This window comes from Lampris incognitus, chromosome 11 (genome assembly GCF_029633865.1).
Source record: "Lampris incognitus isolate fLamInc1 chromosome 11, fLamInc1.hap2, whole genome shotgun sequence".
Classification (NCBI taxonomy): Eukaryota; Metazoa; Chordata; class Actinopteri; order Lampriformes; family Lampridae; genus Lampris; species Lampris incognitus.
Window position 1 is genome coordinate 35,534,857 of NC_079221.1, and position 14,492 is coordinate 35,549,348.

Genomic DNA, 14,492 nt, shown 5'->3' on the forward strand with positions numbered 1-14,492 from the left:
TATTATTTATTCATTGTCTTGTCCCTCTCCTTTTCACATGCTCTTCGGCTATTTTTGCTTTGTTTTTCTCTGTTGCTCTCTTTGATTTCTTTTTCTGACCCTTTCCCTCTCTTGTCTTGTACCGTCACACTTCTTTTTCCCCCCAAATATTCCTCCTCACTTTTCAATATATCAAGTGATCAGAGATGATGCTGATATCCATGTGGTTCTTTTTACTTACTGTTTTCCAGAGTAAGTACAGAGCCAAGGGCATTGAGGCCTTCAAGGACTATTCCGTTGTGACAGAGACTCCAGTGTATGAGACCGCCAAGCAGAACGCCATCAACCTGAGCGATGTGAGCGACACTTAGGATTAACATTTTCCTAATCATGGTGGATCTTTGTCATACTGTCATCATAACAAACAAACAAAATGATCACCTCGGTCAACTTCTCGCATCCTTTTTTTTTTGTCTTTGCTCAGCTGCATTATCGCAGCGACTACAACACCAACATCAAAGGCAGCAACACTTCCCCCGCCGTCACCATCGACTCAGAGAGGGCCCGTCTGGCCAACTACATCCAGAGCGATGTAAGATCATTTCCATCAATCAATACTAGGTTTTACAACAGCTCCTTCATACTTAATTTTAAGCACTTTAGAAAACAGAATGCTTTCTAATGCTATCTTATTTTTGTTACAGTTAAGTGTCTGTGTAGGAAGGTGTTGTTCATATATTTATAATTCTTCAAAAGCTTTGCCACTATTATTATACTTGCTGATTTAGAGTGTTTTCCTGCTGTGTTTAGGCACTTGTTTTTTCTATTTCTTTCTTATATTTATATCTGTTTAATGATGAAATGTGTGCGGTCCTCCCCTATTGTCTCGGCTCATCTCAGAACTGGTACAAGGAGGCCAATAAGCACTTCATGCCCACTGGATACTCCCTGCCCCACGACACCCCTCTCATCAAGCAGGTCAAGACAAACAGCCTTGTTACCAGCGACGTAAGTGTGATCTTTAAAAAGTCTCAGCGACCCATTTGTTGGACACAAATTAAACCTGTTTATTCTTCAATCAATTGGAAATTTTGATGGTGCTGAATCAGTCTTTTTTTTACTTTTATTTGCATAGGTGAAATACAAAGAGGCCTATGAGATGATGAAGGCCAAGGGCTACACCCTTCACCCGGAGGGTGTCAACTTTGTCAGTTCCAGGAAAGCTAACCAGATCATCAACCAAGTAAGATTACAGACTGCTGTTATTATCAACTCACTGTCCAACTGACATAGATATTATGGGAATACCTGAAGTTAGTTTTAATATGGAATGAATCTATCCCTATACTAATAAGTGAAGTAGCAGTAAAATGTTAATTAGCAGATTTTACATTACTTTCAGTGGACTAAGTGATCTGACACATACAACCATCTTTTCTCCAGCGTCTGTACCGCCAGCTGTATGAGAAGCAGAAGGACAAGATCCACACAATCTATGACACTCCTGACATCAAACAAGTCAAAATGAACCAGGAGAACCTCAGTGATGTATGGAATCATTTTTGATCATCTTTTCCATCTCTGCTTGCTATTTATGCAAATGATAGACTCACAGTTTGTGCTTGTCATGTAATTTTTACATTACACATGAAAATAGAATGATATTTTTTCATCCTAGTTGTGCTACAAAGAGAAATATAACAACATGAAAGGACAACTGATCTCCATGCCCATCACGCCCGAGCTGATGCACTGCTACCACGTCAACGAGATCACCAGTGATGTACGTCTGAAATATTTGTTTCATATGCATGTTGTTTTATTGAAATTTAATTTGATGTTATTGTAGAAGTAATTCTGCAATATATATACATTCTTCCAGTTCCAGTTCTACATTCTAACTGTGTATTTTATTTATTTGTTTGTTTGTTTGTTTTTTATTTGTTTATTTATCATCCATAGCTTCGATACAAAGAGGACCTCCAGTGGCTGAGAGGTATTGGTTGCTTCCTGTATGACACACCTGAGATGGTCCATGTCCGCAGTGTCAGCAAGTTCCGGGTATGAGCGTCTCTTGTGCTACAACATCCCTGCAAATCAGCATCCTTACTTTTCAGTCGCTGTGTCTCCATCCTGTGGCTTTACTTGTAATACATTCTTTTTCTTTTTAAAGATGAACTATCCAGTTGAAGCTAAGAAGAACCATGCCAACTTCTCCGTGGTGTTGGACACACCAGAGTATAAGCGTGTGTCTGAGCTCAAGACCCATATGAGCAATGTAAGTCACTTAATACCCTGTAGTTACTGCATCAAAACATAGGAACTACTCAACATTATCAATTTCTCAAATCACAGCAAGGTTTCCGTTGGTCATAATCAGCTACCCCAGGCATTTCTGTAAGGTTTATGACCTTCTTATCTGTGAACATCAGCGTATTATGATAGGTTTGATTCAACCATGGGCTTGATCTCTACATTCCCCTTCCCCCTCTCTTCAGCTGATCTACAAAGCCCACAGCAAAGAGGAGATGGCTAAGGTCACCAGCACTCTGGATTCTGTGGACATCCAGAGAGTCAGATGGGCCCAGCAGCTCACCAATAAGGTAAGTCCACTTTAACCATCACCATCACTGTTCTTCACTCCTGTTATCCAAATTATTCTAACAGTGTAGTTGCAATTTATATATATCCTTCATAATTTGATATTTTTGATTCTCTCTACAGTACCAGTACACAGATCTGGCCAGTAAAGAGAGAGCACACTTCACCCAAGAGATCAACACCCCCATCATGGGACATGCTAGGTCCATGAAGGTGGTCTGCAGTGATGTAAGTCTTCCTCGAATCTCTTCTCTTATCATACCTTGTTAGGGTATATAACTTTATTTGTTGGCCCACTTGCTCTTTTTAGCATTCGGTGTTTTTGGAATAACATTGTGATTGTGCATTTTTATTTATTTACATTCTGGAGTATGCCATTGAGCAGAAGAACATGTTTTGTAGTTGCCTCTCAAGATAAGCTTATAAATAATGGAAGCATCCTCCTAAAGTAATTAATATTATATATTACTCTGATTGTTTCCTCCTCCTAGAATAAATACAAAGAACAATATGAGAAGATGAAGCACAGGTACACTGCCATTGCTGATACACCCATCCTGGTCCGTGCCAAGAAGTCCTACCTCCAATCCAGCGATGTGAGTATGCTCATTCGCATTATAACCAGATTTTAATATCAGCATTATGAATCTAAGATAGTAAAAGATGGTAGGATTTTACTCTATTTCCCCTCTTGTAGTCATACTCCACCCACCTTTTTTCTATAGTTAATAGTTATGATACAGGTGGGTAGTGGTTGTGTTTTCCCGGATTGCACAAAACACAACACGGACAGAAAATACAGTGTGAACAACAGCATTTTGTTTATTTTGTGATTGGTATCCACCTCACCTTTTTTGCTGTTGATGTTTTCAGCTGCGCTACAAAGAGACCTTTGAGCTTGCTAAGGGACATTACCACACAGTCAAGGACGCTCTGGACATTGTCTGCCACCGAAGGGTCACTAACGACATCAGTGAGGTCAGTATTTGGAAAACAAAATTGGCTAATTTTTTTTGGTTCCAAGTAAAGGCTTGTCCTGCCCCTGTTTGTTGGGAAAATGTTGGCAATAGAAAAGCACTCAGTGGAGAAATAATTTGAAGTTCTGAAAGTCCATTTCTTTCTTCTTCTTCTCCCTCTCTCACAGATCAAATACAGGGAGAAGTACAACAATTCTCTGGGTACATGGAAGTCCATCCCCGACCGTCCCGAGTTCTTCTTCAGCAGGATTGTCAGTGACAATGTCAGCAATGTGAGTGCAGCAATATTGATATCTAATAGTATTGATTTGATTTGATTTGATTTGATCTGTTTTAAAAGATCCTTGAGGGGAAGAGAAAAAACTGTAAATAACTATAAATGAAGGGAGCAAAAATGTATGTCAAATATAATCCAACCTACCCACACAACAACACTAGGAAATGAGAGTAAGATTTTATTAGAGTTTATTCAATAAGAGTTTATTAGTGAAAATGTACACACTGCAAGTTTGAGATGCAGCTTTTGCAGTGCACTTTATAAAAGTACTGTCATGCTATTTCATAAGCATGGGCAAACTGTTACTGCAAATATTAATGAAAATATTATATCTGTTTGGTATCTACCAGCTCTCAAATGGTCTTGCTTCGACTAGCAAGGTTTCATCAGAGACCTCAGCCAGGAAATTACTTTCCAATCAGTGGCAGTCGAGACGATGACACTATAGCGATACTACAATTGCTAATAAACACAAATAGTAAATAACAACAGTGTTTCCTTTTATGTAAAATTTAGTATCAGAATCAGAATACTTTATTTACCCCTGAGGGGAAATTTAGTATAACAAGCTTGCTTGCTGATGGATAAGCCTACAATACACCCTATGAAATTGCAGTGTAGAAGAAGAAAGCCACTTTATTTTGTCATTATTCTTACAACAAATTTGTTCTTTGCATTTAGCCCATCCTATTGTATAGGAGCAGGTATTTAAATTAACTAAACACAAACTAATGGAATTATTTGATTATTTGCTTTTCAATGTAGTTGGGGGTCATAATGACAATGATGGCAGTGGGATCAACTACTTTATCCATGTTCAGTCCTCCAACTTAAATTTGTCAGTTACAGTAACCTGTTGCCCTCTTTACTCTTTGCCCTGTCGCTGATTTTCCCTAAACATCTGGATGTGTTTCAGTACCTAAACAGCTGTGTGGTTAATCTTTATCTTCTGTTTTTAGGTCAAATATAAGGAGGATCTGGAGTGGCTGAGAGGAATTGGGTGCTTTGTGTGGGACACACCTGAGATGGTGCAAGCTGAGAGGAACAAGGCTCTGTACAGTGAGGTAAAGGGTCTATCAAGTACATGTTTTTTTCTCTCTGCGATGTGGGTATTATGAGAAAATGCTGTTATAGTAATCCTGTTTATGCGATATCAAAGTTAGTAGCATATACTATCTATGGTGTCATTTCTGCTAAATGAAATTCTAACATTGTAAGAGTGTATCATTTCAGACTATTGAAGTATCATCTGGAGTGATGGATTTTCATGTGTTATTCTTAATAATCATTTCTTTTCTTGGTAACAGAGAAAGTACAAAGCCTCTTTTGAGAAGAACAGAGGCAACTTCAGATATACCTGTGACACACCATACTTCCAAGCAGTCAAGAATGCCTCCATTCTCATCAACGAAGTGAGTAACTTCATTCCTATCAGAAAGTATTTAAAGATTTATGTTTGTAGCAATGAATTTAGTGATCTGTTTATACCAGATATAATTTTCAAGCTCTTTCTTTGCTCCTGTGTATTTCATTGGACTGTCACCTTTGGAGGTAAAAGATTAATCTTTTTTTATAATTAATCTTATTTTTATAATTTTGATCTTTTCTTTACGTCTGTACCTACAATATTGACTGTGGATAAACCTCTTGTGGTTAAAATGTTTTCTTTTTCACTATTTTTTGTGGTATTTGTCTCCACCCCCCCCCCCCCCGGAAAAGTCTCATCATAAAGTTGCTGCTGTATACCCTTGTATTTCTGGAGCATTGTCTTTAACTCCCTTTTAACATTCTGAGCAGAGGACCTATAAATCCAGCTTTGAGAAGAACAAGGATAAGTTCACCATTACAACAGATGATCTTAGATACCAGTTGGCCAGGGAGAACAACAAGATGAGCCAGGTAAAGGCCTTGGCTGGGCAATGCAACTGGCCTGCTCCCTCCGCTGTGTCCAGGCCAAACACAGAGGGCTCTGATTCTGATGCATGAGGTCTTCAACAACCGGCTGGAGTTTGTCAACGCATGACTATGGTGTTACTCATGCAAAAGTCAAATCTTTTTTGCTCTCTCTCGCTCTCACTCTCTCTCTCTCTGTCTCTCTCTCTCTCTGTCACTCTCTCTTTTTTCCCTATACAGGCGTCCCAAATAAAGCCACTCAAGTAGCCTTCAGCAGAAGTGTATCTTGAGTGAGCAGGACTCTCCTTACCCTGTGCCACCAGTGCTGATGTTAGCAATAATAATAATAATAATAATCTTCTTTCGGCTTGTTCCCTGTTTCCCAGGGGTTCCCACAGCGGATTTGATAGTTTCCATCGGTACCCTGTGAGGGCACAGTACCGATGGTGGAGAACAATAACAATAATAATAATAATAAATACATATGTATATATACGTATATATAGCGCTTTTCTAGACACCCACAGTGCTTAAATAGGTTATTATCATTTCATCTTTTGATTCATTTCAAAAGCATGAATTAGACAAAGAAGCTGGTCAACAAATTCATAGTTATTGTTCAGGGTCACTATCACATAATTGAAAGCGATTGTTTCATTTGCACTGAGGGCACAGGCAAGGACACAAATCTATGTCTTCACACTTGGATCTCCGGAGCCCATCTCCAGTCTTCCCCGTGTTGTTCCTGCTTTTTATGTGTCCTAAACTATGGCATGCTGTGTGTGTATGTGTGTGTGTGTGTGTGTGTGTGTGTGTTGGTGTTTGTGTACTTATGGACAGGCAAAGTATAAAGCCAAAGCCAAGGATCTACTTAAGAGGGGCTGCAATGAGCTGCTCCGTCCAGACATCCTCACAGCCCTTTACCAGTCCATTATGGGCAGTAAGGTAAACAATCAGAGGGCAGTTGGCCGATCATATCTCTGGGCCCTGACCACAAACAGACTGATCGCATATCAGCCTTCATTAGAGAAAATAACCAGCTTTTACAAATGCAAAACTTTTGTTTGTCAGGTCTCTGGGATAGCCAATTCCTTGTTGACGTTTCTGGACAGGGCCTTAGGACGTCATAGTACATAGCATCCCCATTCCTCCATTCATCTAAACTGCCATACACCCTGCCCCTCCATCATACTCTAATATAGCTCCCACCTCCATCCATGCCCTGTCTCTTCAGCTCTCACTGATAACAAGACCCCACATCTCTTGTTGAGTAACCCATCTTTCCTGTATGCATGAGGCACAATAGCTGTACAGCAGTCATCAGGAAAAATAAAAGGTCATGCAGAAATACAGAAATATCTTTGCAGTTAAACAGCAGATTAGTGAACAGGTGTACTGTCATAGATACAGGCACATGTTGAGCATTTACATTGTCATAGCCTCTGTTAATTGAGATGAACCATTGTGTTTTCAAGGGGATCCTTAATTGATAACTGATCATTTAATCAGAGGCAGGTTGATGCTCTGTATCAGTTTTGTTGCCACCTTGTTGTGCTTAACTCATCAGATAGTCAGCCAGTGCACAGTAGCTTTAGTGGAGTTGGCAGGAGACTAAACACTGTAATAGAGAGTGACAACATGTTAATGAAGTGTATCCTCCATGAGTTAACCTCACCTGTACTGGAACTATGTATCAGGCTTACAGATTCAGTGACAGGACATCCTGTGTGCAATAGCATAAGAATGGACTGCTGGTCAACGTGAACTACGTGGACAGTAGAGACTGAGTCATAGCTGAACATTGGTAACATTTGTCCCAGCCTTCATTCTCATTGTCAAATCAGCCTCCTCATTTTTGTTGATGCATGTGTTATTAAGCTTATTTTCATGCTTGTGCATGGCCCCATTCCATGTCTGTCATTCAACATAATATCTTACAATTACATCTAACAACAGTTAAAGTTTAATAGTTAGTGGGCGTATAGCACCATTTAATTATTTCAATTAGTTTATACACTGTTATTCAAAATGTTTATTAGTTTGATGTAAATATTTTCAGATGAGAACATTTTCTACCCAAAAGCTAGACATGAGATCATTTGTAATGATATACACAAATAAACTTATAAGATTAGATCGGGGAAATTATGAATTCTGATGACAATGATTCTAACTTTTGCATTCCTTGCACATCACCTTCCTCCTTCAGTTGAAGTACAAGGAGCAGTATGAGCGTGCCAAGGACAAATTCACCTCCATCTTGGACACTCCTGAGTATGAGTCCCACAAACGTAGCAAGAAGATCAGTGATGTAAGTTCTTTTTTCCTTCTCATCAAGTTTAAAATGACGTCAGGTTTATTTTTTTGCACAGTGCATCATTGTATTCTAACAGCACACTGTATTCATTTCATTTATTTACTTTATTTGAACGTGACACCTAAATATTTTATGGTGAATTGTCTTGCAGATTATTTACAAGATGGAGTACAACAAGAACAAGGCTAAAGGATATACCATGCCTTATGATACGCCATACCAGCAGCACATGAAGAAGGTCAAGGAGATCACTAGTACTGTAAGTACCTCTCAAAATGGCTGCACCTCTCCAGATGTAGTTGGTGAGTTGCAAAGGCAGATTAAGTGGCGGTATGAACAAGATTGATATTTTAAAAGAAACTGCAGACAAGGCTTTGGCTGAAACTAGGTAGGGGACGAGTCGATTTTGCTGTACTTTTTAGCCCTGTTTGTCTGCAGTACCTGACCTGACTTTTGGCTGGCATAGATTGTACGTGATGGTGTCTTCTTCATGTCTCTGTTAGCTGAAATACAAAGAGTTGTACGAGAAGAGCAAGGCCCATATCAACATGGACCCTGAGGCCCAACAGATCCGTGCTGCCAAGGATGCTTACAAGAATATCAGTAACGTGAGTGTTCCCAGAGATGTTAAACCTACAAATAGATATATAAATATAATTAAGAACTGATGAACATATATAATTGGAAAAAAAATTGAAAAATCATTTATAAGAGTTATTGGACTAATTAAACTGAAACAAATGGTAATACAATGCCATTTGTAGCCTATCATAACCTCCCAAATCATGTCCAATTTCAGCTTGACTACAGGAGAAGGTATGAAGCCACCAAGAACAAGTGGATCTGGATTGCAGACAGGCCTGACTTTGTCACTGCTGCCAAAAACACCTTACAGCAGAGTGATGTGAGCTAATCCTCAGTTGTACTTTATTTTTACAGATTTTTATTTTTGCACACTAGCAACAGGCTAGTCTCCACTGATGGTCAAAGACTCAGCCTGCTCTTTTTTTCCACAGATTGAGTACAAGTATGACAAGGAGGCGATGAAGGGCTGTGTGATACCTGTTGTGGATGACAAATACACTGTCCTTGCTAAGAAGAATACTGAGATGGCTAGTGATGTAAGTTTCTCCCATTCACTTTAACCCCTTTGGTCCAGTTGGGTTAAAATATCACAGCAGCTATACTGCCAGAAAAGTCCATGTGGAAATAATACCCATACTTGCCCCCCACCCCAGATAAAGTATAAAGAGAAGTATGAGAAGGAAAAGGGCCACTACGTGCCAGTCCTCGACACTCCTCAGATTCTCCATGCCAAGTCAGTGCGCACCCTTGTGTCTGAGGTGAGAACCATTCAGTAGAAACACCATTAGTTCTGCAGATGGAGATTGAACTACATGTTATCTGCCGATTGAGAATGTGAGCATATGAGACTGAAAAGGATCTTCTTTGGTGATTGAGATTACAACATATGTTGATTTCATCTTTTCTTTCCTTCTTGTCTCCCTCTCTCTCACTTTCTCAGTAATACATGCAGATTTTAATTGAAGACGCTCCAAACACTTGTTTTTATATCAATGACTTATATGGTTATTCATTGCCCTCCTCCGCAGAGCAAATACAAAGAGGCCAGTAAGAAGGACATGCAGTCTGGCTCATTCACCACCCTGAAGGAGACTCGTGACACTGTCCACAGCAAGGAAGTCAACAAGCTTGTCAGCGGGGTACGAGCAGTTCTCTATTTACATTACCTTAAATAACTGAGCTTGGATCTAGCCATTTTATGAGCCTTGAACTGTTTTGTGCCTATTTTGGCTTTAACAACCTTTTCCTTTGCCTTAGAAACTGTACAAAGAGAAATTTGAGAATGACAAGGGCAAGTCCAAGTACAACCGGATGACTGTACCACCTGATGTGAAACATGCCATGGAAGTGGCCAAGAAGCAGAGCAATGTAGGCCAATTCAGCTGTTCTGACTGAAACACTGCTTTTGATACGCATTTTCCTGCTTATTCGTCATACAATACCTTTGATCATGGAGCAGTACATAACATAACTATTCTCATCTGTGACTTTTAGGAATTCCCACCAAAAATGTTGTTCTATACGATCCTAGCCCACCTTAGTTTTTTTATATATCTTTCTTTTTCATGTTTCTCACCTTTTGCTACTTTTGCTGTGCCTGTCATCCCTCCAAACCCTGTAGTTTGCCTACAAGAAAGATGCCAAGGACAAACTGCACTACACCTCTGTAGCCGATCGCCCTGATATTAAGAAGGCCACCCAGGCAGCCAAACTCATCAGCGAGGTAATCGGATACTTACTATCTTTCTGCTCAGCTGACTCGAGTGTAGTATTTGTACCCCTTTGAACTGAGTGAGATCCTCCAACAAGCCTTCCATCATATCACCTCTGTAGTCTGACCATAGTCTCCTTGAGGTCTGATTTCTCCTGTCTCTGTCAGGTTGGTTACCGTGAGAAAGCTCGCCTGGAGGCCAGCCGTGGAGGTTCTCTGGCCCACCGCCCAGACATTGCCCTGGCCACTGAGGTGTCCAAGTTGACCAGCCAGGTACACCAGACCATACCCTCCATTTTTCTCGTCAGACCATGCCTTGGGCGTATTCTTCTGCCATGTTCTCCTATTGTTTCCTTTTATTTGTATCCCAATATACATTTGTATTATATTCATAGAGAGTTTTAACCTTGTAAATTTCACAGTTGAGATGTCATGCAGAAAGTGAAAGTGACGTGGCTCCAGCTAAGACCAGCTTGAGGTCATTGCTGGATAAGCTTCCTAGAGCTCAACCAGCACCCTAATATTGCTGTAGTAGATGCTTAGCAACAATTCCATAGGCCTAACTTTACATCTAGCAGCTCTTTAATGCCTTCCATGCCATCCTGCATTACTATACACGTCTTCTTCTGTCACTGTGAGCTTATTAATGTAAAGAATATACATGTTCAATTACCCATATCTCCACATTGTACATCTCCCCTCTTGCCATGGCCTCCTTAATATATGTTCCTCCTCCTACATATTTCCCTTGTGTCATTCCATCCCTAACCCTCCCCTGGCCATCTCACTGCCCTTCCATACTGTCCTAGTCTGTGTATTCTCATCCCTCAATCTCACTGCGCTTTGTAGGTAGACAAGCCCTCTCTCCATGGAGCAGCCTCCTTCGATACCCCCATGATGCGCCACATTAAGAAAATGAGTGCCCTGACTAGTGATGTAAGGAGGTTAAAGCCCTGGAGCCCCGTGGGGCCAATGGGCTGCTGCTACATGTCTGTGTCCTCTGTCTTGCTGTCTCCTTTTCCTCCGTATGCTGACTGAATGATTGACTGGTTTCTTTCTGACGTCACAGTGGGTTTCACCGCACCTTTGCCAAAGAACAGAAGGAATATTTCAAAAATTATTTTGATTGAATTCAAACCTTATTTTTAATGCGTTTTTTATTTTGATGTCACTTTCACGTATTTTCATGCCGCTTATCATTGCATATATGTCTGCAGCCTCTTTGTTTCCCCAATAAACACTACCTCATGACAAGCATCGCCAAGCAATGCATTAGTGCATTAAATGCATGCTAAGTGCTTAATGTGTCCCTGGGCTGGAAATTAATCTAGCTATTTGCTTTTCCGACATTCTTTTTCTGCCCAGTTACAGGGCTCCTACACAGTCCTGAATAACTTATCGTCTCTGTATCAGAATGTTTTAAATGAAATGAATTTCCTCCCTCTGATCATGTGGTGTCATTAAATGAATAAGCTGTTGCATCTGCATTTGTACCAACAAGGTTTTGTGTACAGCAAGTAGGTGACCACACTGCGCTCTTTTTACATTCAACTCCTACACTAGGAGGCAGATTTAGCCTTGACAAATAGAGGCACAAGTTATGCCCTGCCCCCATAGTGTGATATACTACTGTGAAGACTGACTACATATTTACTGTTGGATTTTCATCCTAGAAAAAAAAACCTTCTGAAGAATATTGATTTAAGATACTGCTTAATCTCACTTTTCCCCTAAAGCTGCTTGGGATGCAGATCAGCTTTATAGCCTTGCATCAATCTGTGGAATGGGATCTCAGTCCTGAACGTCTCTCTTTTCTTCTTTTATGTCTACCATATATATAGTTTTATATATGAAGTACATGTTGTGTTTGTTCAGTTCGTTGAATGCGCCATCCATTTCTGTGGTAAAATCCCAATGGTCTGCTTTCTGGGATTATTTGCAGCTACGAATGTCAAGCAAAATGCAGCAAAGAATTTCCTCAAAAATATAAATGCACAGTTGTATAGACGAAACAAGTACTCCCAGAATACAAACCCATGGTTTGACCACAGTTTTTGTTTTTGTATAACAAGGGATACAAATGAACGAATGAATTATAATTTCAAAGGTATGGTACAGCATGTGTCATATCCAAATTCAAGTTACTCGTCCCTTTTTATACAGTGTAACCGATTGCACCTAAAATGTTTCTCCTCCACAACAAAACGTTCCATATTTCTCAATTTACATTAATCTTTAGTTTTCCCAACTCACCAAATGCTCCCGTTTAGTTTGTGACTGACTCTCGTATCCTGCCCTAATAGGTGAAGTACAAAGAGAAGTTTGACAAGGAGGTGAAAGGAAAGAGGCCACAGTATGACATGAAGGAGAGTAAGATTTATCAGACTTTGAAGGATGCCAATATACTGGCTAGTGAGGTAGGTGCTTACACAAGTCACAATATGATCCCTCTGAGCATTACATGTAATATCCAAGACAATCCATCTATGATCCATCTGATGTCTGTCCTATGATCTGTGTCTGAGAACAGGGCCGCTGCTAGCTATTTGGGTGCCCTAGGCGTAATTGCTTTGTGGCCCCCCCCCCCCCCCGCCTGCCGTGTGGTGGTGCACACACTATCAGCCACCCCACCCCCACCCCCACAAACCCCTCAGGGGGAAAAAATAAACACACCACATGTTGGTATAAATATTTGTATTGGTAAGAAAAATGTTTTTGGTATTGGTAAAAAAAATGTATTCTTCTAGACAGGCCTAGCAGCCTGTCCAGGGTGTGTCCCCGCCTGCCACCCAATGACTGCTGGAATAGGCTCCAGCATCCCCGTGACCCTGAGAACAGGATAAGCGGTTCAGCTAATGGATGGATGGATTCTAATTACAAACCTCAATTCCAATGAAGTTGGGACGTTGTGTAAAACGTAAATAAAAACAGAATACAATGATTTGCAAATCCTTTTTGACCTATATTCAGTTGAATACACTACAAAGACAAGATTTTTAATGTTCAAACTGATAAACTTTGGGGGGGGGGGTTCAAATATTCAGTCATTTTGAATTTGATGCCTGCAACACATTCCAAAAAAGCTGGGACAGGGGCATGTTTACCACTGTGTTACATCACCTTTCCTTTTAACAACACTCAATAAGCGTTTGGGAACTGAGGACACTAATTGTTGAAGCTTTGTAGGTGGAATTCTTTCCCATTCTTGCTTGATGTACGACTTCAGTTGCTCAACAGTCCGGGGTCTCCGTTGTTGTATTTTGTGCTTCATAATGCGCCACACATTTTCAATGGGAGACAGGTCTGGACTGCAGGCAGGCCAGTCTAGTACCCTCACTCTTTTACTATGAAGCCACGCTGTTGTAACATATGCAGAATGTGGCTTGACATTGTCTTGCTGAAATAAGTAGGGACGCCCCTGACAAAGACATCGCTTGGATGGCAGCATATGTTGCTCCAAAACCTGTATGTACCTTTCAGCATTAATGGTGCCTTCACAGATGTGCAAGTTACCCATGATGCCATGGGAACTAACACACCCCCATACCATCACAGATGCTGGCTTTTGGACTTTGCGCTGATAACAATCTGGATGGTCCTTTTCCTCTTTAGCCCAGAGGACACGACATCCATGATTTCCAAAAACAATTTGAAATGTGGACTCGTCAGACCACAGCACACTTTTCCACTTTGCGTCAGTCCATCTCAGATGAGCTCGGGCCCAGAGAAGCCGGTGGGGTTTCTGGGTGTTGTTGATATATGGCTTTCGCTTTGCATGGTAGAGTTTTAAGTTGCACTTGTAGATGTAGTGACGAACTGTGTTAACTGACGATGGTTTTCCCAAGTGTTCCTGAGCCCACGTGTTAATATCCTTTACAGAATGATGTCGGTTTTTAATGCAGTGCCCCCTGAGGGATCGAAGGTCACGGGCATTCAATGTTGGTTTTCGGCCTTGCCGCTTACATGCAGAGATGTCTCCGGATTCTCTGGATCTTTTGATGATATTATGGACTGTAGATGATGAAATCCCTAAATTCCTTGCAATTGTACGTTGAGAAACGTTGTTCTTAAACTGTTGGACTATTTGCTCACGCAGTTGTTCACGAAGTGATGAACTTCGCCCCATCCTTGCTTGTGAACGGCTGAGCCTTT

The 14,492-nt window shown here is 40.6% G+C and overlaps 1 protein-coding gene across 1 annotated transcript in view; it reads left to right on the forward strand.

Annotated features, from left to right (window-relative positions):
* neb (nebulin) overlaps positions 1-14,492 on the forward strand; it is a 72,230-nt gene that overhangs the window by 38,628 nt on the left and 19,110 nt on the right. The window contains exons 91-118 of the mRNA XM_056290130.1: positions 231-335; positions 464-571; positions 880-987; positions 1,115-1,222; positions 1,423-1,527; positions 1,658-1,762; positions 1,942-2,040; positions 2,153-2,257; positions 2,478-2,582; positions 2,704-2,808; positions 3,072-3,176; positions 3,454-3,558; positions 3,725-3,829; positions 4,794-4,898; positions 5,142-5,246; positions 6,568-6,672; positions 7,937-8,038; positions 8,196-8,303; positions 8,548-8,652; positions 8,844-8,948; positions 9,061-9,165; positions 9,283-9,387; positions 9,658-9,768; positions 9,887-9,997; positions 10,251-10,352; positions 10,509-10,613; positions 11,190-11,276; positions 12,644-12,757. Of these exons, the coding sequence (XP_056146105.1) occupies positions 231-335; positions 464-571; positions 880-987; positions 1,115-1,222; positions 1,423-1,527; positions 1,658-1,762; positions 1,942-2,040; positions 2,153-2,257; positions 2,478-2,582; positions 2,704-2,808; positions 3,072-3,176; positions 3,454-3,558; positions 3,725-3,829; positions 4,794-4,898; positions 5,142-5,246; positions 6,568-6,672; positions 7,937-8,038; positions 8,196-8,303; positions 8,548-8,652; positions 8,844-8,948; positions 9,061-9,165; positions 9,283-9,387; positions 9,658-9,768; positions 9,887-9,997; positions 10,251-10,352; positions 10,509-10,613; positions 11,190-11,276; positions 12,644-12,757 (2,943 nt within the window). The remainder of the gene's footprint in view (positions 1-230; positions 336-463; positions 572-879; positions 988-1,114; positions 1,223-1,422; positions 1,528-1,657; positions 1,763-1,941; positions 2,041-2,152; positions 2,258-2,477; positions 2,583-2,703; positions 2,809-3,071; positions 3,177-3,453; positions 3,559-3,724; positions 3,830-4,793; positions 4,899-5,141; positions 5,247-6,567; positions 6,673-7,936; positions 8,039-8,195; positions 8,304-8,547; positions 8,653-8,843; positions 8,949-9,060; positions 9,166-9,282; positions 9,388-9,657; positions 9,769-9,886; positions 9,998-10,250; positions 10,353-10,508; positions 10,614-11,189; positions 11,277-12,643; positions 12,758-14,492) is intronic.